General features: G+C 35.8%; 1 protein-coding gene across 3 annotated transcripts in view; it reads left to right on the plus strand.

Moving 5' to 3' along the window:
• The window catches only part of SULT1E1 (sulfotransferase family 1E member 1), a 46,693-nt gene extending 24,544 nt beyond the window's left edge, over positions 1-22,149 (plus strand). For 2 of the 3 annotated variants that reach the window (XM_061145836.1, XM_061145837.1), the window contains exons 2-8: positions 6,996-7,157; positions 9,061-9,186; positions 9,978-10,075; positions 13,945-14,071; positions 15,768-15,862; positions 19,576-19,756; positions 21,735-22,149. In XM_061145836.1, the coding sequence (XP_061001819.1) occupies positions 7,010-7,157; positions 9,061-9,186; positions 9,978-10,075; positions 13,945-14,071; positions 15,768-15,862; positions 19,576-19,756; positions 21,735-21,847 (888 nt within the window). In that variant the 5' untranslated portion in view covers positions 6,996-7,009 and the 3' untranslated portion in view covers positions 21,848-22,149. Of the gene's footprint in view, positions 1-3,444; positions 3,599-6,995; positions 7,158-9,060; positions 9,187-9,977; positions 10,076-13,944; positions 14,072-15,767; positions 15,863-19,575; positions 19,757-21,734 lie in introns of those variants that run through there. The other variant, XM_061145835.1, reaches the window with a different exon arrangement.
• Positions 22,150-26,347: the final 4,198 nt, after the last annotated feature.

Below are 26,347 nucleotides of genomic sequence, written 5' to 3' on the forward strand. Positions count from 1 at the left end.
AAATGTGCAACATTGTTACAATTATTGATAAGGCTAAGTTGAAATTAACAGTACAATTTATAGGCCAACAACCACTGTACTTTAAAGCTAACTCTATCAATTGGGTAGAAAGTATGTATCTGATAGAAATGAAAAGTAAAGTACTAAATTTGACATTGAAAAAACCTGAATTCCAAAAAACTTTCTTTCATTAAGATAAACAAAGATGTTGAGTTTTGCAAGTCTCTGGCATTCAAATTATCAAGCATTTCAAAGAACTTATGTGCTCAAATGAGCGCTACTAAAAAGTTAATGATTATGTCTTTCTTTCCTGATAAGACTCTCCAGGACTTCTCAGGAGTGGGAGAAGACTGCAGTCACTTTACTTTTTCAGGCTCATAGAATATAAAAAAGTGAAGCCTCATGGATGTGTTAAAGAACTGTCAGACCCCTGGATTCAGGTGTGATATGTAAAGAGCATTTAAATAGTCAACCATGCTTCCCCTCGTGACTCAGTGGTAAAGAATCCGCCTGCAACGCAGGAGCAGCAGATGAAGGTCAAGTCATGGATTGGGAAGATCCCCTGGAGGAGGTCATGGCAACCCACTCCAGTATTCTTGCCTGGAGAATCCTATGGACAAAGGAGCCTGGCAGGCTATAGTCCATAAGATCGCAATGAGTCAGATATGACTGAAGCGACTTACCATGAGCACAAATGACGAATCACTTCCTCACAACAAAGGGGAAAAAAAAAAATGAACTGGAAATCAATAAGACTTCTTAGATCTATCAAAGAAATGAGGTCATAGGGAAAACTGCAGTTCCCAAACCTAGAAAGACAGAATCCATAGAATGAGATCCAATGAAAGGGGAAGTCTTTGGAACCAGTAACTGATAGGAACTGATGAAATGCTGGAGGAGGCTGGGCATGTAAGAGCTGACTTATTGGAAAAGACCCTGATACTAGGAATGATTGTGGGCAAGAGGAGAAGAGGGTGGCAGAGGCTGATAAGGTGGTTAGATAGCATCACCAACTCAATGGACATGATTTTGAGCAAACTCCGGGAAATAGTAAAGAGCAGGAAGGGTGGTGTGCTGCAGTCACTGGGTTATAAAGAGCTGGACATAACTTAGCTATTGAGCAGCAACAACAGTTTGCTTTAAGAGTTAAAAGCCCTGGAAGGGCTCAGCTAGAGAAAATCTCCAGGCTTCTGTGAATTTTACTTCCAAATCTCAATTAGATTATCATGGTGAAGAACCAATGGAGGAAAACTGCCTGAGTTCAGGTAGAGGGAGGGGAGAAATAACCATTTAAAAATAAACCTAGAGTGTTCTCCATAATAAGGGCCTTCTGGCTAAGGAAAAAGATCTTACCAGCAAGATATTTATCTTATATTTATCTGATATAGGGGAAGGCAAATACTCAACTATAGCCCTTTTGGCATTCCTGTCTCATAAAGGGGAGGTAAAAGATAACTGTGATCAAAGCAAGGACACTAGAGGAAACTAAAGTCTGTGACACAACAGCAAACATTAAACACAGCCTATATTGTAATCAGATAATATCCAACATTCTTATAATTCTAAATACTGGTGAAGATGCGGAGCAAAAGGAACTCTAACTCATTGCTGGTGGGGGTGCAAAATGGTACAGCGACAGTGACAGTTTCTTACAAAGCTAAATATAGTCTTAACCATTTGATCTAGCAGTCACACTCCTACATATTTGCACAAATGAGGCGCAAACGTATTTCCACATCAATTCTTACTGCAGTTCAAAAGCATCAATTCTTTGGTGCTCAGATTTCTTTATAGACCAACTCTCACATCCAAACATGACTACTGGAAAAACCATAGCTTTGACTAGCTGGATTTGTGTCAGCAAAGTACTGTCTCTGCTTTTGAATATGCTGTCTAGGTTGGTCACAGCTTTTCTTCCAAGGAGCAAGAGTCTTTTAATTTCATGGCTGCAGTCACCATCTGCAGTGATTTTGGAGCCCAGAAAAATAAAGCCTCTCATTCTTTCCATTGTTTCCCCATTCATTTGCCATGAAGTTGTGGGTCCAGGTGCCGTGATCTTAGTTTTCTCAATGTTGAGTTTTAAGCCAACATTTTCACTCTCCTCTTTCATCTTCATCAAGAGGCTCTTCAGTTCCTCTTTGCTTTCTCCCATAAGGGAGGTATCATCTGCATATCTGAGGTTATTGATATTTCTCCTCACAATCTTGATTCCAACTTGGGCTTCATCCAGCCCAGCATTTCACATGATGTACTCTGCATATAAAACAAATAAGCAGGGTGATAATATACAGCCTCGACTTACTCCTTTTCCAATTTGGAACCAATCCATTGTTCCTTGTCCAGTTCTAACTGTTGCTTCTTGACCTGCATACAGATTCTGAGGAAGCAGGTAAGGAGGTCTGGGATTACCATCTCTTAAAGAACTTCCCACAGTTTGTTGTGATCCACAAAGACTTTGGTATAGTCAAAATATTATATATATATACTATATATGATATATTATAAAATATTAGCAATATTCCTGGTGTTGGGCAGTATATCCTTGAAGCTTATTTTATAGCTGATAGTTTGTACTACTTAATCCTCTAAGCCTATCTTTCCTTTCCTACTTTCCCTCTTCCCACTGGTAACAGCTAGTTTGTTCTCAACATCTGTGTGACTGTTTTTTTGTTGTTATATTCACTAGTTTGTTGTATTTTACAGATTCCACATACAAGTGATATTATACAGGATTTGCCTTTCTATCTGACTTATTTTATTTAGCATAATGCCCTCCAAGTCCACTTTTCTCATTCTCTTATCTAAATTTCAATGCTGTCAATGATTAACTTTACCTGGAAATTCCACACTATATCACTGAGCATGTGACTGGGAGCAGAGAGAAGTGAGATTTTAAAAACAGTAATCCAAAAGTGAGTTCTATTACATTATTCCTTTAGCTGTCATCTGTTTTTGATTTTCAGGGTTGCTCAAGAGTTAAAGGCAGAGATTTTTAAACAAAGGGTGACCTGTTAAGACAAAAGCAAGTACTATAAATCCCTCTTTGAAAAGTCCCCCTAAGCTAATCTAGGTCTCCTGATGTCGGTTCATTTTATTCTCTCTTCTTACTCCTCTAAGGAGTTTAGTCTTTCAAAAGTCATCCTCATGTTTTGATTGAGTAAGTGACACTCTTTTACAAATTCTCTTATATTTTGCTACATCGTGCTTACATTTTTCTCCCTCATCTTTACCTTCACTTCCTTTTCCTCCTTCTCCTTAACCCAATGATGGCTACTGGCAAATTTAGAAATTTGTCTATGAGCCAAGAATGAAAAATGGAGAGTCTCTAATATCCATGTGAATAAACATGACTGTGTGGCTTATTGCAACTGCAGGTGCGATTCCATGTTTGTTTTACCCCATTGCATCACAAAGTCCAGAAAGCCTAGACTCACAAGTTAATCTCCACCTCCTTCTCTGGCATTCAGAATAAAAACTCACCAGAAACATTCCAAATGCCCAGTAGTTCTCATCCTTTTTTGCAGCTTGAAACCTGAGTGGGGATTTGAATAAAACTGAATTGGATCACCCAGTTTCTTTCACAGGATCATCTGGACAGGTTTTATCTCTATTATTATTGCTGATATTAATATTTAGATTTTAGATATAGAAAATACAGAATTACTTATTATAAAACTATATTAAAAAAGAAATACAGAGAATAAAGTCTTTATCAACATTTTACTTACTTAATGTAAAGCATGTAAAGCTTTAATAATTACTTTGTGATAAAAAAATCACTTATCATTAAAAATAATATATTTATATAATGTTTTGCTATTTAAATTAAAGAGTTTTAACATAAAACTAAAGTATCATAGTTGCCTTGTAAATCCTGCATGTTAAACATGTTCTCTATTTTACTGAAGTGAGAACAAAGCAAGCAGAGTAGAAAAGTTAAAGTGGAGACTGAATTCTAGTTATATGTTTACTTCTGTGAAATATGTCAGAAGCAATCTATTACTAACAGGGAACTTGCAAATATTACTGTTACTTTTAAGTGAGAGACATTTGACCTTTACGAGCAGAAATCCAAGTCTGTGGTAAGTAGTTGACAGTGCCTGTTTCATCTAGGAATCGTTAGTGGATACTAGAAAGCCCGAGGAGATTTGATCTAACAATAAAACAATTGAATTTAATGAGGATTTTTTAGCATCTGTTTTGTGACACAGTGCTGTGGTTCTGGATAGAATAATGTCCAAAAGGATATTCTCTCCTTTCAGCCACTTTGCTCAAATCCAAATTAAGTTGTAAAAGGTGAGGCTGAAGCAAGCCCTTTGCATCTATACTCATTCTGCTATTCAGCACTTATCACTGTGCCTGGTAAGAGCAGAGGAACTCAGAGCATTCTCACCGAATGAAAGGCAGACGGGAGTGGAGGAGGGGAAGATGGAGAAAGAGAGAAAGAAAGAGGAAGGAAAGAAGAAATACAGACAAAGAAAAGAAGAAACATATTTCTTCCCTCAACTGAATTTATGAATCACAGTTCTAATAATTTTTGGTCAGTGTTTCTAGACAATAGCACCCTGTACACTCAGTTAGGGAATGAAGTTGACAATTTTGAACTGAACTATGTCTTTTGAGAAAGAAGAAAGCATCTGGAGGTGAATCTATACAAGATGAGATAACTTACTAAAAGAAGCTAGACAAAGCAAGGGATTTTATTACATGCCACCTAGTTTAACTCTGACCCACTCCGGTGTTCTTGCCTGGAGAATCCCAGGGACGGGGGAGCCTGGTGGGCTGCCGTCTATGGGATCACACAGAGTTGGACACGACGGAAGTGACTTAGCAGCAGCAGCAGCAGCAGTTTAAGTCTGAGATTAAAACTGACCATGAAGGGTCAGTCAGAGGTCAGCCAACTATTTTTGATAATAAATCAGCTACTCCCACTTGGCTATAAGCCAATTCTTACAAACTTGGCAGAACACCAAGAAAGTTGTTCATGTGAATAAACAAATCAATATGCAGGACAAGGAATGCCTTTTGTACACATTTTTCTCCCTAGTGATTAAATGAGCAATAAATTTCTATATAAACCATTAAAAAAGTTAAAAACCACTTGCAATATAAGATGGGAACACTTCAGATACCTTCAATTCATAAATCAATGATAAATTACTTACTATTTATCATTTAGGAAAAAAAAAAAAAAACACTCCTGATGGACAAAATTGACCAAAATTATTAAAATAACCAATAAACTTATGAAACACGGAAACATGAAAAGTTATAAAATATCTTTGATATACAGATTTTTAGAGGTTTCCCTGGTAGCTCAGATAGTAAAGAATCTGCCTGCAATGCAGGAGACCTGGGTTCGATCCCTGGAAGATTCCCCTGGAGAAGGGAATGGTTACTACTTTAGTATTCTTCCCTGGGAAATCCCATAGAGAGAGGAGTTTGGCAGGCTACAGGCATCCCTGATGACTCAGCAGGTAAAGAATTGTCCTTCAGTGCAGGAGACACAGAAGACCTGGGTTTGATCACGTGTATGAGCGTATAACAACTTATCCTACAGGTTTTTTTTTTTTTTTTTTTGACAGAGGTGGATAAAAGAGAGATCCTACCATGTGTGAAACTGTTCGCTAGTGGGAAGCTGCTGAATATAGCACAGGGAACTTAGCTCAGTGCTCTGTGATGACCCAGAGGGGTGAGATGGGGGACAGGAGGGAGGTTCAAGATGGAAGGAATGTATGTGTACATATAGCTGATCCACTTTGTTGTACTGCAGAAACTATGGGCTTTCCTGGTGGCTCAGTGGGAAAGAATCTGCCTGCCAGTGCAAGAGACGTGGGTTTGATCCCTGGGTCAGGAAGATTGGGAAGATCCCTAAGATCCCCTACAGAAGGAAATGGCAACCCACTCCAGTATTCTTTCTTGGGACATCTCATGGACAGAGGGGCCTGGAGGGCTACAGCCCATGGAGTTGCAAAGAGTTGGGCATGGTTTAGCTACTAAACAATAACAACAATCCTGAGACAATCTTGTAACTGAATATTGCCCAGTTCTCTGGCATGGTGAGCCTCATTTTACTCAGTAATACCTCAAGTCTTAAAAAAAAATAAAAGGAGATCCTGTGAGGGTAATATCAAGAAGGATGACATTTGTTGAGATGCTATATCACAAACTCAGAATGGAGGAATTTTACGGAGGAAAAGGGTAATGAGAGAAGCTGAAAGCCAATGAAGGAAAGTTTGTCTAATTAAAAAGTCTAAGGCTTACTCTAAACATGAAATGAGGTATCATGGGATCAGGCACTGTCAATGATAACCGTGCTGTTTAACCTTATAATTTTCACACAAGTCACTCAACGGGAGTGTCAACTTTACTGATTAAATGAGAGAGAAAAGTATCAGTAACGCTAGAAGGTCATACAAAAATCTTCAGTACCTTCAAGAATCCATGTCTTAGACATAGCCATTACAGTGTCATTATTTTCATCTTTTTAATACAGTCATCAAGCATTTGATTTTTTTTTTCATTGAGTGAAACATATTCAGGAACAAAGAAAGCTTAACTTTGACATGTGGCGATAGCTATCAAATGTGGCCATCAAAATTTATTGTTATTTAATATATACAGAATTAATTAAAGTCATTCTTTGCCAAAATATTGTTGCATTTTCTCAATCTCTTAGTCTTTTTATATGTTTTATCAGTTTTGACAGAGAAATCAAGGCTCTGTTGAACGTATCATGCATTTTGTACATAGTTTTAAAACAGGTAACTTTTTTGTGCTTTGTACTACTTGGTTTTTTATATGTTAGATTTAGTAATAGGATTAGAAACTCTTAAAGCACCAAGGCTATGTTATACATTACTTTAATATGCTCTACCCCATATGCTCAACATATAAGAAATGCTAAGAGAGAAATTTGATGTACAGGACTACTATTAATATTAAAACAACTTAAAGTGCATGTGAAGTGGAAAACATACCTTTTTTCCTTTCAGTGTACCACTCCACGATGAGTTCTTCCAAACCCGCCTATGCAGATTACTTTGGCAGAATTGGTGGAATGCCATTGTATAAAAAATTTATTCAGTATTGGCATGAGGTGGAGAAATTTGAGGCAAGACCAGATGACCTTGTCATTGTCACCTATCCCAAATCTGGTAAGTCTCTTTGTTATGTCAAAGTTGTTCCCTTTTTACCTAGAAAGGACAAATCCACATTTTCTGTTAAATATTGAGGCATTCATTTCTCCCACATCCATTCTCTGTATTAAATAGGGACAGATTATAAAAGTTCCGGTATATACATAGAAAATAGTGGCATATTATAGCTCTATTCTACAAGCACAATCTGTACATATAATTTGAGGAGGACACTGATAAATGAGTATTGTTGGCCATATAAGAAAGTCACATAATATAGATGGATGACTATAGAACCATCAGTAAAATTTAAAATTGCCCTTCTGTCGTTATGTCATTGTTGTCATTGCTGTATAGACAAAGTATAAGTAATTTTCATGGATTTTTTAAAAAAAATAGCACTTTTTAGCTAATCAGTTCCTCTTTCTAAAGTCCACTTCTGAAGCTCTATTTTCAGGTAACGTCTATTTTCCTGAAATTAGCTTGTTAGTCATAGTTTTATAATCTTAGAACTTTAGAAATTAGAAAGGTCCAATCCAGATTTCTCTACCTGGTTGTTCCAATTAGTACTTAAATATGTCAAACATTAAATATATCTTTGGCTATTCTGACTCTAAAGTGTTCAGTTCTCTTTCCTGTCTGGATCAATGTCAGCACAAAACCAGTCACCTGTTGAGGACACATGAGAGCTATTTCAGAATCAGTTTCTGTTAACTTCTTCATCTTCTATATTCAATCAATCAATCTGTTTTGCCCTTTTAGTCTCATAGATATGTCTCACAGTCAGTTTCTAATTTTCTTGTCACCTTCTTATGACCCCTCACTCCATTATTTTATTTACTCTGCCACTAGAGGAATTCTTCCAAAACATGACCCTTATAACCTTGCTTTCTTGCTTGATGTATGCCACTGACCTTTAAAATCTTTTAGAAATGACTTGAACTCTAGTATGAATTACAAGGCTTTGTTAGGCTTGGTGTCTGCTTGACACTGCACCCTCGTCTCCATTCATCCCTTCAAATAGCCTCTGATTTAGGTTTTATAATCTACATCCATGGAGATGGAAATGGCAACACACTCCAGTATTCTTGCCTGGAGAATCCCTTGGACAGAGGAGCCTAGCAGGCTACAGTCCATGGGGTTGCAGAAGAGTCACAACAGAAGCAATTTACATCCAATTCATTTCCTCACCACATTACTATCTGTAAATGTCTGGCTTTTGATTTTAAAAAAAGGAGAGAGTTCTTCTGTCTGATAGACCTCTCTCCTATCTTACACAACTAGTGAATTTATTCCAATAATTTGTTAAGGCTAAGCTCAATTACCATGTTCTCTTAAAGTCATTTATTTCTTGTGGAAACATCACGGCAGCAGCAGAAGCACACAAAGTCCTCCTTTGGAGTTCTTTAAATCTCTGTGCCCATCTGTATTACAGCATCTTAGGAAAAATGAAGTGCAATTATTGAGCATTGTTTTTGACTCTTCTGAGGGCCCTTGAATATCACAGGACAAGGACCAGATTTATTCTTTTCTATATTCTCTGTACTAGGACTCAACCTGAGGCATAAAAACTATCGAGAAATCCTGTGGTTGAAAGCATGCTTACTTTTTAGATGTGAATATTTAGATCCAAATATATTATCAGCTTGTACAAAATATCACAGTTCGTCTTTGACAAGGTCAATTTCTATCACAGGTGTATTTTATTACAACTATGTTCATCTTTACTTTTGATGCTATGTTTGGATCCTATAAGAGTAAATATTAGGGGAAATAGTTTTTGTGTCCTGTGGTGATTCTGACAGCTTGCAAATACTATTTCATTGGTAGCTTCTTACTTTATCCAACTATAAATCCATTGATCCCTGCATTATCAATGTGCATTGTCAGTGGGAGACTCAGGTGTGTTTAATTTTTTCAGGTACAACGTGGATTAGTGAAATTGTATGCATGATTTATGCTGATGGTGATGTGGAAAAGTGCAAAAAAGATGTCATTTTTAATCGAGTTCCTTACCTGGAATGTAGAAATGACCAGATGATGAATGGTAATGCATAAGTTAATTTTAAAAGCTATACACATATATTTTAATGTGTGGGTGTAAATGGTACAAGAAAGACTGTATGCAAAATAGTATTTTTTGGTAATAGTATTAAATGACAATTAGTATTATGTCTTCTACATAGGAAGGGATGTAAATTTAAATCTTGACAGAGTTTATAATCTAGCATATTCTTTGAATAGAGTGAATGAGGATAGCTCTGACATGCTTTCATCAGAGTCTAGTAATATATGAGAATTATATCTCTCCTTGGGATACATGCAGTGATACTTTAAACACTACAGACATATCCATAAATTTTCAAGGATATGCAAAAAGATGTTCGTCACAGATTCTTTTATTATTGTAAAAAATTAGAGACAATATAAATGTTAATCAACAGAAGGTAAAAATGACATGAAGTCATTAAACATATTATAATATCATATGTTTGTTGACATTAAAATAGTAAGAAAAATGCAACTACAAAATATTAAAAAATTTATCTGTCTGTCTGGTATTTATATGGCTATGAGTCTGGGCATATAGATATACTTGTATGGAAGGATGCTTACCAAAATGTTAATAATGATTTTCTTTTCAAAGTGGTGAAAATTTATTTAATCTATTTTTTTTCTGTATGATTTTATCTATCTAAACTTCTGTCATAGTGAATACATATCATTATTATGAACATAATATAGAATGTATAGATGTTTCTATTTTTAAAATCTATAAAAATCCATACAAATATTTATAATTTTGGAAGTTGTCCAACTTTTTTTTTTTTAACTTAGGAGTAAAACAATTAAAAGGGATGGCATCTCCTAGAATAGTGAAGTCTCACCTGCCTGCTGAGCTTCTTCCACTCTCGTTTTGGGAAAAGAACTGTAAGGTAACAGAGCCAAGTGTTTTAGAACTTCACCCAAGTCAAAGAATGTTACAATAATAAAGTTAGGTAATATCCTGTGTCTTATATACACTTGTTTATTTATTTCTTCACTGAATCTATAGACATTTTAAAAATGTGGATCATAATATAGTGAGAAGGTCTAGACTTTAGTTCTAACTCCAGAGCTGATTCTCAGAAAAACAAATAAACTCTCTAAGCTCTCAGGAAGCTGAAGTTTCCTCATCTGTAAAACAGGGATAATAATTGCATTTCACATAGAGTTGTTGTAAGGATTAGCTAAAATAATGCCTGTGAAGTGCTTAACATAGTACCTAACATGTTATAAATAATTTACAATGGCTACTTTTATTTGTTATTATTAGTAGTTGTAGTCAATATACTCTTTTTGCAAACTGTTGTGCTTGGCCTTATGAGGCAGGCAAATGAGCTAGGCAAGGAAAAACAGACAAAAATAATAGAATAATTATTTACGGAGTGCCTATCATGAGCCAGCAATATAACAAAGACACATGTAATCTTTGTCTTCATGGACACGTGGTTCACAGGGGGAAGGGATAAATAACAGACACTGCAGAAGGTGACATAAATCAAGTAAAGGAAGAATTCTGTCCTAGACGTTGAAGGCAGAGAAGGAAACTTAAAGCAAGTAACATCTCATCTGATATGTGACGGATGCATAAGAATTAGTCTATATAATCTCTGAGGCAACCCAAGCTGGGATGTGAAACCAGTTCATTTTAGCTGGAAGGCTGAGTGCCTGTACTGGTTGGATGAGTGATGGGAGATAAGCTGTGTTTGTTTGTAACAGATATGGAAGCCAACTTATGAAGTTTGGGCTCTACTTTGATGATAATGAGGAGTTACAGCCATATTAAGCTGCTGATTGATAAGATCAGTTTTGCTTTTTAGAAAGAATAATAACATGGAATCCTAAAGTATAGGCCAGACATTGTCTTAGACCACTGATGTTTCTCAAGACCTTACTAGCTTTATTAGGACACTCTATGATCCATACTAAACATATGAGATATTAAAGTACTATAAGTAGTCATTATTGACAAAAAAGGGATCTATCAGAGTCATGAAGTATTTCCATTTGTACCATGATATGGAAATGGCAACCCACTCCAGTACTCTTGCCTGGAAAATCCCATGGATGGGAGGAGCTTGGTAGGCTACAGTCCATGGGGCCGCAAAGAGTCGGACATGACTGAGTGACTTCACTTTCACTTTCACCATGATATAACGTAGTATATATGACATTTACTGGAGATACATGGTGTAAACTTTTGAAGATTCCAATGTTTTTTGTTTGTTTGCTTTTATCATAAGCAGTCCTAGGAAGATCACATACATCCTTCTGAAGTCATACATAACAGTTCTCTCTTTAATAAATACTATTTATATGTATTCTGGGAAATGCGTGACCAGTATTTTTTCAAGATATTTGGCCAATTTACTTTTTTTCTTTGAAGAATGGAATGAAGTCTTGGTATTATCCCTTTACTTGTACACGAAAAGATTCTGTACCTTTACAATAGCTACAGTCTTCAAAAACCTGCTTATTATCTCAGGGATCATCAAAGAGTAGGTGACCATTGGATGGAATCACAACTTGAGTACTTCTAGGGTGATTCACTGGTGGACAAGAAGACATGTGGATTGAAACTATTGGTAAAAGTGTGTTTGGAGTTTTAGGCTAGAAACTTTAAGTGATTTAAAAAAAGAGAGAGAGTGAAAAAAAGGAACAAGCAAAAAACTAAAAGAAGCAATTGAAGTCAGTAAACTTGAGGCTTTGGAGTTGTTGCAGAAGAGATATATCCCTAAGAAAGAAAGGATAAAGAAACAGAACTGTCTTGGAAGAAATCATGGTGCTCAAGGACAGGTCTTTAGAACCTTTAAGATACTGGACAAGTTTCAAGATTTGGCTACAAATGTTGCTAACTGAAGTAAAATGGAGGTAATGATCAAAGACCCCAAGAACCTAGAGAATCTGATGGATCATGTATACAGATACTAAAACTACACAGCATGATGAAAAGCTTTGGAATGGAGAGTAATATTATGAGTCTGATGTGGGAGTGACCATAAGTTTAAAAATGGCTTCAGTCAGGAGAAGAATGAATTATTACAGGGTTTTTTCAAGTGTAGGATTTTTAAGATAGATTATATCCCAAGTGAATTGTGGGCAAACTAGAAACTTTGACTTGAGAGAGCTGAGGGGAAAGACCTAGATTTTCCTCAAAGGCAGGAAGAGCATGCACAGTGAAAAGTTAGCACATAGAATCAAATCTTCCAAAATGGAGAGAAGATAAACTAATGGAAGTTTAAGGAAAGAGGGGTTGCTTTTACCTTCCCCCTTCCCCTACCTTGAATAATAGGGCAGTAAGAGGTACAAACTACTACGTATAAAATAAATAAGCTACAAGGATATATTGTACAACACAGGGAATATAATCAATATTTTATAATAACTATAAATGGAGGTAACCTTTAAAAATTATTAATCACTGTGTTGTACACCTAAAACTTATATAATATTGTACATCAGCTATAACTCAATAAAAAAAAGAGTACATTGGAGAAAAAAAGCTTCATGGATGACCTGGAGCCAAACTTTAATACAGATTGTATTTTGAGATGCAGAGAATATTCAAGACAGAGGGAACAGGACGAACAAAAAAAGGAATGAAAATGATGAAGCAAACTTGTGGAGATAAATATATATATATAGTGGCAAAGAGCTCTATTCAGCTCATAAGAAAAAAGGGCTGGGGAAAATTTTAAATAAATGTGGAAAAGTTTCATATGGCCAATGATAGCTTTGTTGAGAAAGAAAGTTGACTTTTTCTGTAGTATTTGGAGCTCTTTATAGTGTGGCCTTAAAAATGAAAACCATACTTCTTAGAATATTCAAAGAGATTTTTTTGAAATGTAGAAACTTGTTTAAAAATGTAGAAACTTGAGTAAGACAGATTAGTGAGCCTTATCAAATCTACTAAAGAGTGGAGAATCAAGAGCTGCCAGAGACCATGGCATGGCTCGGGTGCCTGAAGGAGGAAGGAGAAGACCATAGAGAGACAGAGTTTACTTTTGCAGGTCTTTTCCTGCAATGGAGAGTTGTTGTTTAGTCACTAGGTCATGTCTGACTCTTCTGCGACCCCATGGACTGTAGCCTGCCAGGCTCCTCTGTCCATGAGGTTTCTCAGGCAAGTATCCTGGAGTGGGTTACCATTTCTTTACTCCAGGGGATCTTCCTGACCCAAGGATCCAACCCCCATCCTGCATTGGCAGGCAGATTCTTTACCACTGAACCACCAGGAAGGCATGGAGTTTCAGGGGTCTAAGCATCCCATAAAAATCAGCTTTTCTTCAAGACTGTGAGTAAGAAAATAGCAGGACCTTTTTAAAATTGTTATGCAGGATGGTTGTGTAGTATAAAGGCCAGAGGACTTTATTTTTGACTGAATGATTTACCAAATCGCTTACTCTCATTGATTAATTCTCAACCATGTATTCAGACTTAAATTTAATTTAGTTTCTTTACTTATAATTCAGAGATAATAATCTGCCTCACCCAACTTATATCAGTGGAATTTGAGGCTCTCAAATGAAATATGTGAAAATGGCATAAAAATCAAAAGTGAAAACCAACATTGAACAGCAATACAAAAGATGTTGTCACTTCAGTTTATTGAAGGAATTTCCTTTTTTATAATTTTAATATATTATAAATTTTCTAAAGCAAATATGTTATGTTTACAGTTAAAAACATATTTTCTTTTTAAATCTTGATGTGACTATATTTGAAACATAGTAGGTGATTTAATAACTAATTTCATCTTCCTTAGATCATCTATCTTGCCCGGAATGCCAAGGATGTGGCTGTTTCTTATTATTTTTTCTTTTTAATGGTGACTGCTAATCCAGATCCTGGTTCTTTTCAAGATTTTGTGGAGAAATTCATGAATGGAGAAGGTATGAAGAGTTCCTTTCTTTTTCTGAATTCTTTCAAGGTAAGTGGTACAAGACAAATGGCATCTTTGGGGATAATTTTTGCTTTCTGTTCTGGTCTGTTATCCTTCCTTATCCTTAATTAAAACACAGAAGTTCTAGAAGCCCTTGAACTTAGAACAAGCATAGTTTTTCCAGATGAGAATGTCAAAGTTCAGAATCTGGACACTTGACTACAGTGCCTACAAGTAGGTATATATATATATGCATATGTGGGTGTCCAATTCTCTCTCATGTCTTTATTACAGAAGTACTTCACAGTGTGTTATTATAACTTCACTGAACAAGAAGGAAAAAGGATAGAGGAGGGAACTTGTTCATTTGCATTTAAGAAAAATTTCAGATACTAAATGAGGTCAGAATCACAAATAAGTCTGAATATCTACAAAATTCTCATTCATTCTACCCACTGTACAGTCTGAATAATTCAACTAGATTTCTTAGAATTGTACAAAAGTTACTTGAGCAGAAATTCTGGGAAATTTTGTCTAAAATTCGTGCTAAAGCACGAATAAATTACATGCCTCAAGATCATCAAAACATGCATTATAAAACAGATAAAGATAATGCTGTACCTCTGCAAAATAGATGAGTAAGATTACTATAAAAGTCATTATATGACTTTCCTGCAAAGAAACAAATGCGACAAAACAGAAGCAGCCCTACCCACAGATACAGAGAAGAAATTAGCAGTTACTGTAAGGGAGAAGGATGGGGGACGGGCAGAACGATGAAGGGGATTAAGAGTCCAAACTGCTAGCTATAAAATAAATACATCACAGGAAAGTAATGGACAATATAGGGAATATAGTCACTATTTTATACTAACTTTTGGTGTGTAATCTATTCAAATATTGAATCACTATGTTTACACCTTTGATATTATTTTAGGTTAGCTATAAATAAATAAAATAATTGTCAGTAGGGTCAAAGAACAAAAGAAATATGCAACGATTTAATGCAAAGCAGAATACTTTGGCTCACACATCATTATATTACCATGTCAGCTTTTTACTGGGTGAAACACTTAGATACATATGAGAGAAGATGAGGGAGAGAAAAGAAGAATCCATATTTGGTCATATCACATCATCTCCAAAATCTTCTAACTTTTTAAAGTGAGAAAGAAACTAAGGATCCCTAGGAAAGCATCCTTTACTTTTTAAACTGTAACAGTGTAACAAAATTATACAATTATTATAATTATAAATTATTCAGTTAGCAAAGCTAGCTTTTAAATGGTAAATTTAGGATCTGGACTGCCTTCTAATCATAAAAATGTTGATAGTCCTACTACTCAACTCCTTTCATTAACAACCTGATTTTACACACACACACACACACACACACACACACACACACACACACACACCATTTTCAAAAATGCTCTCATAAGTTCTAAATCAAATGGAAAGACTTCCATCACTTTTCCTCTGAGTCATAAACCATGTCATAATAATGAAAGTTGAGATTATATTTCTGTACATAGATTTTTCAAAATACTTCCTGCAGAGAAATTTGCCTCAGATGGGCGGCTGATCTCTAGTTTTCATTTCATGATCATTTATTTATATTTTTTCCTCTGAAGACTCATTTTTAAGCTGAGTCTGAGTGTAGAGTTGATGCTATGTCCTCACCTTGGTTTTGTCTCTGATTTTAGTTCCTTATGGTTCCTGGTATGAACACACAAAATCTTGGTGGGAAAAGAGAGAGAATCCACAAGTGCTATTTCTTTTCTATGAAGACATGAAGGAGGTGAGAAACTCAAAATATATGGCAACTTCATAATTCTCAAAATGTTAGCATTTTGGCCTGCAAATAAATAATGCAGCCAACTCCAAAAGTTACAATAATCCAGATACTCTACAACAGATTGAAGCTAGTGAATAAAAACCTTCTGTAAATGAACACATTTAAACTCAAGTCTCAAAAAAATTACCAAAGATAAAAGTGGAAAGAGTTTGAGTTCTTAAAGCAACAGCCACATACAACACGCACAGACACACACAAACACACAGATGCAGGTGCACAAAAGGAATCACAATGGGCAAGAAGAGTTAACTGGTTTCTAAATCCACAGATAATGGAACTATTAGGAAAGGACCGTAAAATAGCTATACTTCACATGTTTAAAAAAATAAAAGAAGAAATTTAAAATCTTACAAAGAAACAAGAGGTTACTAAAATTGACAAAGCAGATTTGGAGGGGGAAAAGAGAAGCAAACCAGAATTTCTAAAATAACTTCTAAAAATTAAAATTTAAAAAGAATTCATTTGAACCAGTCCTAATGAGATGGATGAAACTGGAGCCCCTTATACAGAGTGAAGTAAGCCAGAAAGATAAAGAACATTACAGCATACTAACACATATATATGGAATTTAGAAAGATGGTAATGATAACCCTATATGCAAAACAGAAAAAGAGACACAGAAATACAGAACAGACTTTTGAACTCTGTGGGAGAATGTGAGGGTGGGATATTTCAAAAGAACAGCATGTATACTATCTATGGTGAAACAGATCACCAGCCCAGGTGGGATGCATGAAACAAGTGCTCGGGCCTGGTGCACTGGGAAGACCCAGAGGAATCGGGTGGAGAGGGAGGTGGGAGGGGGGATCGGGATGGGGAATACGTGTAAATCTATGGCTGATTCATATCAGTGTATGACAAAACCCACTGAAATGTTGTGAAGTAATTAGCCTCCAACTAATAAAAAAAAAAAGGAAAAAAAAAAAGAAAAGCAAAAAGATGGCTTAAGTAACAGATAAGACGTGGCTAAATAGTGAATTAGTAATGTGGTACATGATGCTGGGGAAAGTTCACAGGATGTACCTCAGTGAGATAAATAGAATACTTTAGAAAGAGAGTAATGGATATGTAGGATAGAGTAATAACATCTTACATGTATCAAGTCAAACTTCCAGAAGAGGGTAAGGAGAATGCCAGAAGAGCAATATGCAAAAGTAGGATGACATCACAATTTCTGAAAAATCTAGTTTTGTTCTAGCTTCATTAATAATCAGGGTAATTCAAAATAAAAATGTCTATGAGGTGCTATATTTCACACTCAGCAGAGTGACAGCAATAAGATGTAGCCTGACTGGGCTGTGAGTCATATCTGACTGAGTCATATCTGACTCATTGCGACCCCATGGACTCTAGCCCGCCAGGCTCCTCTGTCCATGGGGATTCTCCAGGCAAGAATATTGGAGTGGGTTGCCATACCCACTTCTGAGGGATCTTCCCAACACAACCCAGGGATCGAACCCAGGTCTCTCACATTGCAGGCAGATAGATTCTTTACCAGCTGGGCTATAAGGGAAGCCCAGTCCAACTGTAGTCTGACAATAAATGCTAGTCAGGATGTGGATTAGTCAGAAGTAACACACTTCTGATCAGAGTATAAGAATATACAAACATTGTGGAATCAACATGTCACCTAGGGAGGGCAAATGTGTATAACTTAAGGCTCACAAATTCCACTAGTAGATATATGTTCATGAGAAACACTGATGTGTATTTTAGTTTATATGCACAACAACCTCCATAATAGCATTCTGCATGACCATAAAAACAACCCAAATACACATATACTCAGGAATCAATGCATTGTATATACTATTATTCTACAATTAAATATTATATTGCAGTGAAAAGGAATACATTTCAAATGTGCTTATCAGTTGAGTAAAACCAAGCCATATGTTGTCGCGGGATACATACATGAGTTTCAGACTTACAGAGTAAAGGCCCAGGATTGAGTAGATCAATTTCAGGACAGCAAGTTTGTTTGTTGTTGTTTTTTGTGAAAATTGGAATAGAGACTGAAAAAAATGAAGTTGGGAACTTGCAAATGGAAGAACTTAGCCAATTATGAATGTTTTCTTACATGCGTTGGGTAGTAAGTAACGGTGCTGCAATTATATTTATTCTTTAAAGTATATATGTACACATATCAAATAATTTTTAAATGAAAGACAAAATATTAGATCTTTTTATTCAGTTCAGTTCAGTTCAGTCGCTCAGTCGTGTCCGACTCTGTGACCCCATGAATCGCAGCACGCCAGGCCTCCCTGTCCATCACCAACTCCCGGAGTTTACTCAAACTCATGTCCATCCAGTCGGTGATGCCATTCACCCGTCTCATCCTCTGTCGTCCCCTTCTCCTCCTGCCCCCAATCCCTCCCAGCATCAGGGTCTTTTCCAATGAGTCAGCTCTTCGCATGAGGTGGCCAAAGTACTGGAGTAAGGGATAACAAATATCTTCTCTAAATTATTATATATATATACATATGTGTATATATATATATATATAAATTTATTTAGTTTTTGGCTGTATGGGGCCTTCATTGCTGCTCAGGCTTTTCTCTAGTTGTGGCAACCAGGGGCTACTCTACATTGAGATGGCCAGGCTTCTCATAGCAGTGGCTTCTCTTGTTGTTGGGGATGGGCTCTGGGGCATGTGGGCTCAGTAGTTGCAGTTTCCAGGCTCTAGCGCACGTGCTTGATAGCTATGGCACATGGGTTTAGGTGCTCCACGGCATGTGGGATCTTCTGGATCAGAGACTGAACCCATGTCTCCTGCATTCATAAGTGGATTCTGTACCACTGCGCCACCAGGGAAGCCCTCCTCTCTCGTTCTTTATTAGCACCAAGAAAGCAATTGATATCCATGTCTTGTTCACATCTTCGTGCAATTATTGAAATTCATTTCTCAGTAATTCTAGAGTTGTTTTGATGAGGACACATTTAAAATAGGGTTATGGATATTATTTTAGAAGCAGAATTATTACTTTATAGAATTTAATGCAGAACAGATTTGAATGAGAAGCAACCATGATTTGTAGTTTACTATTATATTACTTAAATTTGTGTTCTCTAACTAGAATATTGAAGGCAGTAAATTTAAAAGGCACACGAACAAAATTTATTAGTTAATCCATCTCTTTCACCCTCCCAAATTGTCTTAATCCATTTACTCCCTATTTTGATCAATAATGGCCAGGTTTATGTTTCTTCTCTATTTGCATGAATGAGGAGAAAAGAATAAATGTTTTCTCTTGTTTCTGCAATACATCAAGTAAAAGTAAAAGACATTACCCTTATATATAGAGATACTATCTTTTCTGTGGAAACAAGTAAATAAAAAACACGTGAAGATACATATATGATACAATAGATTTATATGGAAATTATGGATGGAAAACATCTAACTTAAGTTGGAATAGTCAAGGAAATAATCCCAAAGAAGGTGATACTTAAGCTGAAGTTTGACAGGTAAGCTGCTCATTAGAAGCCTGCTTTCCAATATCAGTGTGGGGAGGAGAAGGAAAGAATGAGTTTCTTATTGTGTCCTTTTTTACCCCCAAAGTAATATTATTCAATTTGAGTAATTGTCTTACTAAAGACAATTACAATCGTCTTTAGTAATTGTCCTCAAAAACAAAATATGTTTTTCTTCTTAGGATATCAGAAAAGAGGTGATGAAATTGATCAAATTTCTGGGAAAGGAGACATCAGATGAGATTGTGGACAAGATTCTAAAACACACTACATTCCAGGAGATGAAGAACAATCCATCTACCAATTATGAAACACTACCGGATGAAATCATGAACCATAAAATATCTCCCTTCATGAGAAAAGGTGAGATGGTCATGTTATTTGCCTCCATTGCTACAGGAAGACCTAAGTTTAAACAGTTACAGGCAAATAGCTATTAAAGTCTATTCATGCCTGTGAACCCCACTTGTTTTCTTGAGAGCTGTTTCCATATTTGAGTGATCAGTTCTGCAGAAGTATAAAATATGAATACTACTACTAATAAATTACTGCTAGAAACATTACTAATAGTAATTGACTAGTTTTGCAGAAGCATAAAATACTATTAATACTACTACTACTAAATTACTAAATTACTATTACATGTTGATTATTCGGTGCGTACAACCGAGTATATTCGGAACCACCAGCAGTCACCCCAGCCTCAGTAGCAGCACCAATACCACACCCTGCTAGCTGTTATTTGTTAAGTCTTTATGCCTTGCTGCTAACACATACATTATACAAATTGTAAATTCTATTTTTTTTTAATTCTAATACAAGAGTTAGGGAAAAAACTTCTATTATCTCATTTTGAGATGAGGAAACAACCTTAGAACAGTTAGTCAGCTCTTCCTTAGCTAAGTGCCAGATGTTTTTCAAGACTAAATGTCAAATGTCCAAGCATCAAATTGTACGCATTGAATATGTACAGTTTTCTGTGTATGGATTATACTTCTACAAAGCTGCTAAAAAAGCACTAAGTTTCAAAGCACTAAGCAGAAAATACTGCTCAACTTGGTAAAAATATCAAAATACAATGAGGTGACATCTAATGGGAAGAGGCATGGTCTTGATGAGATACAGTCAGTTCATAAGTACATAGGCATATAAGATATGCAAAGTATTGGGACATCCAGTGTACTTGGATAATCTTCCTCCTGGAAGAAAAAAAACAAAATAATAAAATAAAATAAAAGAATAATCTTTCTCTTGGAACCAAATTGTCAGTGAGAGGGTTAGGGATTTTTTTTAAACAATTGGATTAGCAAACCTGCAACCAGGTTAAAACAGGGCAGCCCTGAAAAGGGAATAACATGCAGATTAAATTTAGGCTACTTATACTCAGATTATCTCAGTTTCTTTCCCTATAATATCCCATATATTTTTAAGATAAAACAACAAACTAAAAATAATTTCCATGCCTGTAAAGTGTTTCATACTATTGCGTACTCAGATAGAATCTGATTTTCAAGATACGTTTTCTATCTTCTGCTTTTTGGATTATTTCATTGGGAAGGTTTAGAGCTCCTTGGATTAAGAGGACAAGTGAACTACTGATTAATTCAAAGTACTAGTGACTTCCTCCTGTCAGAGGAGAGTTGGATGTGATGAAAAGCAAAGAGCTTGCTAGACTTTTGTAACAGCACAGGTGGGAAATATTGAGGAGCTTCTCTAATTGTTGGTGGCAGTAAAAATGGGGAGGAGGCAATGGCTATGAAGAAAGTCTGAATATAAATAAAGAATTAGATATTCTGGCCTAAAGAAAACAGCCTAGTTTATGCAGTGGATATCTGCATTCAATTAACCAGGTTATGGAAAATGACAAAAAAATGCAATCTGGTGGGGAAGAAAATGAATTTATTTTTAAACTGGGTGAATTTGAGATGTTCCTATGGAATACAGGTGGCCACATCAGGTAGGCACTTGGGTATGAAGACATGAATCTGGATTTTAATGTTATCAACATGAAGATGATATTTAATACCACAGGAGAGGTCAAACATGGATCACAAATATTTCAAAGGAAATTGGAGAAGAAAATAAGTAGCATAAGAAAGGAAGGCCAGAGAGAAATAAATGTGCTGGGGTTTTTTGTATGTTTGTTTTATTCTTTTTAAACAATCAGGACAAATCCTTGTTTGCACTCTCAAATATATAGTATTTATGGTATATACTTATAATTAAGGGGTGCAAAACTAAAATTTGACTAGGTGTTAATGAAAGTGATAGATATTAGAAAATTTCACTATTCTGACTGGAAGACATAGTGTTTACTGCTTTCTTTTCTTTTCTGTTATAGGAATTATAGGAGACTGGAAGAATCACTTTACCGTAGCCCTGAATGAGAAATTTGACATGCACTATGAGCAGCAAATGAAGGGGTCTACACTGAAGTTCCGAACAGAAGCCTAGGAAGGGTTTTCTTAACATCTGAGATTAAAGTGTTCTTCCATCCTTCCTCGCCTTCTTCCTTTTAAACTAGTAGAGAATGAATCATACAAAAGAGCATGATCAGGTTCACATGATTACTGAGATCTTAGTATAAAAGAGCAAGAAAGATTTTTTTTTCTGTGACATTATCTCTTTAATATTTTCTTTCCTTTTTTCTTTATTATAAATATTACACAAAGCTATAACCTATGAGAATGATGTAGGTACACACAAATTGTTCAAGTTGTTAAGCCTCAATAAAAATAATCAAACATTCCAAATTCTTTAAATTTGTGTCTCCTTTTTTCCCCATTCATTAGTATATTTGGTATATACATATACATTTAAATGCATATATGGATAAATATAAATATATATTAATGGGTACATGGAATTCAAAAACCTTGACAAAAACAACTAAAGAATAAACATGAGTATACAACTAGATGTGTTATTTCTTAGCTGATATTATCTTTCATTTACTGCAAAATGACTTAACTTGGAATTTACCTTAGTTTAGTATAAATTTTCGGCATTTTCAGAACTAGTTTCCAAATGTCTATAAATAATCCCATTGAGTACTATTTATGTTTGAATATCTTTAGCTAAATTAAAATATTTATGCTTCAGGGCTCCTTCTATCCTATACACACTGTAATGAAAGTAAGGTCTGTAAACTTAAGTTTTAAAGAATATGACATATACCAATAAAATAAAACAGAAACAAAAGTAAAAGAAGAAAAACTTTTTTACTTAAACAATGTTGTTTTGACTTACATCTCTTATTTTTCTATATTCTATTGATTATCTTTTTCCCATAGTGTTTTTTTTCCTAGTTATCTATTTTTATTTTCAAAAAGAAACAATGAGAGAATAATCGCCATCTACAACAAATGCTTAGCTAAAGGGGAAGGAAGGTAATAGAAGGGAGATAGGGATGGAAAATTTTTCCTTCTGGACATAGCTTTGTATGTAGTGATGGCTGGAGATGCTGCAGCTAGTTTGCAATCATGAGTCCTTCCCAAGGGCCATAACTGCAGCCATGATATTATTATTATTTTTTTAAATGTCCTATGTTCCTTAATCTTTACTTAAAATTATTTGCAGTGCCAACTTCCATATAAAATGGCGGTGCCAATTTATAGGAAAACTATATTGCATAAAGTCAATTTTATATAGTATTCCAAGGCACACATGTATTGATAATTTTATTCTTTTTTTACATTTAAAAAAAATTATTTTTTTCCCATTTATTTTTTATTAGTTGGAGGCTAATTACTTTACAATATTGTAGTGGTTTTTGCCATACATTGACATGAATTAGCCATGGATTTACATGTATTCCCCATCCTGATCCCCCCTCCCACTTTCCTCCCCACCCCATCCCTACACACCGAGGAAACCAGATCTGAAAGAGACACGTGCACCCCAATGTTCATCGCAGCACTGTTTGTAATAGCCAGGACATGGAAGCAACCTAGATTCCCATCAGCAGATGAATGGATAAGGAAGCTGTGGTACATATACACCATGGAATATTACTCAGCCATTAAAAAGAATGCATTTGAATCAGTTCTAATGAGGTGGATGAAAATGGAGCCCATTATACAGAGTGAAGTAAGCCAGAAAGATAAAGACCAATACAGTATGCTAACGCGTATATATGGAATTTAGAAAGATGGTAATGATAACCCTATATGCAAAACAGAAAAAGAGATACAGATGTACAGAACAGACTTTTGGACTCTGTGGGAGAAGGTGAGGGTGGGATGTTTCAAGAGAACAGCATCGAAACACGTATATTATCAAGGGTGAAACGGATCACCAGCCCAGGTTGGATGCATGAGACAAGTGCTGGGGGCTGGTGCACTGGGAAGACCCATAGTGTTTTTATTTTAACAGTCAATGCTTCCTTTCTCTGAATCAGAAGATACACAGGATTATGAAAAAATCACTATGGGTCTCCAGTAGAATACAACATCATTAATTTCTAAACTCATAGGTCAATTCCAGAGAGATATTGATATATGTTTTCTTATTCCTTGGAGAAAAGACTAGGAGTTACCTAGCCCCTTGTTTAATAATTTTGATTTTTCAGAATCAAAGCTATATTTAGTGTAGCATTGCTATAAATTATACAAAAATTGAAGAATCTTGAAACTTTTTAAGAAGTTGTTGGGTTGGAGTGGCAATTAGAATCTCACTTTCTGGAGGGAACAATCGTTAATGCATACATACACAGAGGTATGTATGTATCATGGCAAATAGAAGGGAAAAAAGTGGAAACAGTGACATTTTCTTTTCTTGAGCTCCAAAATCACTGCAGATGGTGACTGCAGCCTTGAAATTAAAAGAAACTTACTCCTAGGAAGGAAAGCTATGGTGAGCCTAGATAGCATATTAAAAAGGAGAGACATCGCTTTGCCAACAAAAGTCCAGATAGTCAAGGCTATGTTTTTCCAGTAGTCATGTACAGATGTTAGAGATGAGCCATAAAAAAGGCTGATCGCCAAAGAATTGATGCTTTTGAACTGTGGTGTTGGAGAAGACTCTTGAGAGTCCCTTGGACAGCAAGGAGATCAAATACTAAAGGAATCATCCCTGAATATTCATTGGAAGGACTGATGCTGAAGCTGAAATTCCAATACTTTGGATACCTGATATGAAGAGCTGACTCATTGGAAAAGCCCCTGATGCTGGGAAAGATTGAGGGCAGGAGGAGAAGGGGAGGACAGAGGTTGAAATGGTTGGATGGCATCACTGACTCAATGGACATGAGTATGAGCCAACTCCAGGAGGTAGTCAAAGGACAGGGAAGCCTGGAATACTGCAGTCTATGGGTTGCAAAGAGTTGGACATGACTTAGCAACTGAACAAAAACACACATTAATTCATATACACTCATGCATACTCATTCATTATTATTTTCTGAACCATCTGAGATCAAATTGTAGATATAATCATCCTTAAATATGTCTGTGTCTATTTCTCAAAAATAAGGGCACTTTCTTGTATAACCACAACTATCCAAATAGGAAATCAATATTGACACAGTACTATTATCCAATTCATATGTTACAGTCACATACATCCAAAATTTTTCATCACAGGGCTTTTAGTTCTTACCTTCTTGTCCTAGATCCAATCTGGGATAACATGCTCCATTTTATTATCACACTTGGAGATTTCCTTCAGTCTCAACAGTTGCTATGCATATTTCTGTGTTTCATGACCTTTGCAGTTTTAGAGTATAGACTTTTAATATCTCCCAATCTTGCCCATCTTAACACTCAGGACATACAGAAAAATTGTGGATCTTTCAGCACATCACACCAGAGGGCATGTAATGTCCAGCCTCTTCCACACTGTTGCTGTCAAACTTGATCATTTTTTAAAATTGGTGTCTGCCCTTTTTCTCTACCATAACATCATTTTTCTGTCTTTGCAACTGATTAGCACTCTGTGGTGTTAATAATTCATTCTTTTGCATTTAGCATCCATTGATCATTTAGCCTTAATCCTTCACCACTAAATTAATTGCAAATTCTGTCAATAGTTTCTATTTCTGTCATTCTTAGCTTGTTGAATGGCACTACATTATAAGAAAGTAATTTCCCCCTAATTTATTCATTCATGTCAATATGAACTCATGACTGCTTGTTTAATCCAAACACTGGGTTTCCCCAAAGGATCAGTGAGTAAAGAATCTGCCTTCAATGAAGAAACCACAGGAGATGTGGGTTTGATCTCTGGATCAGGAAGAGATTCCCTGGAGAAGGGAATGAGAACCCTCTACAGAATTCTTTCCTGAGAAATCCTATGGAAAGAGGAGCCTGATGGGCTACAGTCCAAAGGGTTGCAAAGAGTTGGACAATACAAATACAATTACAATCCAAATACAATTAAACTCCATGAAGGCAGGGACTTTCTTTTATTCACAGAATAATACAAAGTCCCTAGAACTGAAACTTGTATACAGTATGTAATCATGAATATTATATAAATGAATGAATAAATATCTACCTAGGTACATATGTATATCTCTATAATTAGCAAGAGTTTAAAAATAAATTCCTTATTCTTATCAATGAAAATGTTATTTTTTTCATTTCTATCAACTCATGAAGTCACTGAAAGTTAATTTCAACTGAATTACTTAGTGGTGGTTTACTTGCTCAGTCATGTCTGATTCTTGTGACCCCATGGACTGTAGCCCACCAGGCTTCTCTGTCCATGGGGTTTCCCAGGCAAGAATACTGGAATGGGTTGCTATTTCCTTCTCCAGGGGATCTTCCCAACCGAGGGATTGAAGCCAGATCTCCTGCACTGCAGGCAGATTCTTTACTGACTGAGCCACCAGGGATTTATCAAGTACTTTTGTCCAAATCTCTAAATATTAAGACCAAAGTTATCCATAAAGGGAAAGATTTATTGTACATATTTTAGAACAACTATTCATAGGAAGAATTTCAAGCCACTCTT

The sequence above is a fragment of the Dama dama genome, chromosome 6 (genome assembly GCF_033118175.1).
Source record: "Dama dama isolate Ldn47 chromosome 6, ASM3311817v1, whole genome shotgun sequence".
In the NCBI taxonomy this organism is placed as follows: domain Eukaryota; kingdom Metazoa; phylum Chordata; class Mammalia; order Artiodactyla; family Cervidae; genus Dama; species Dama dama.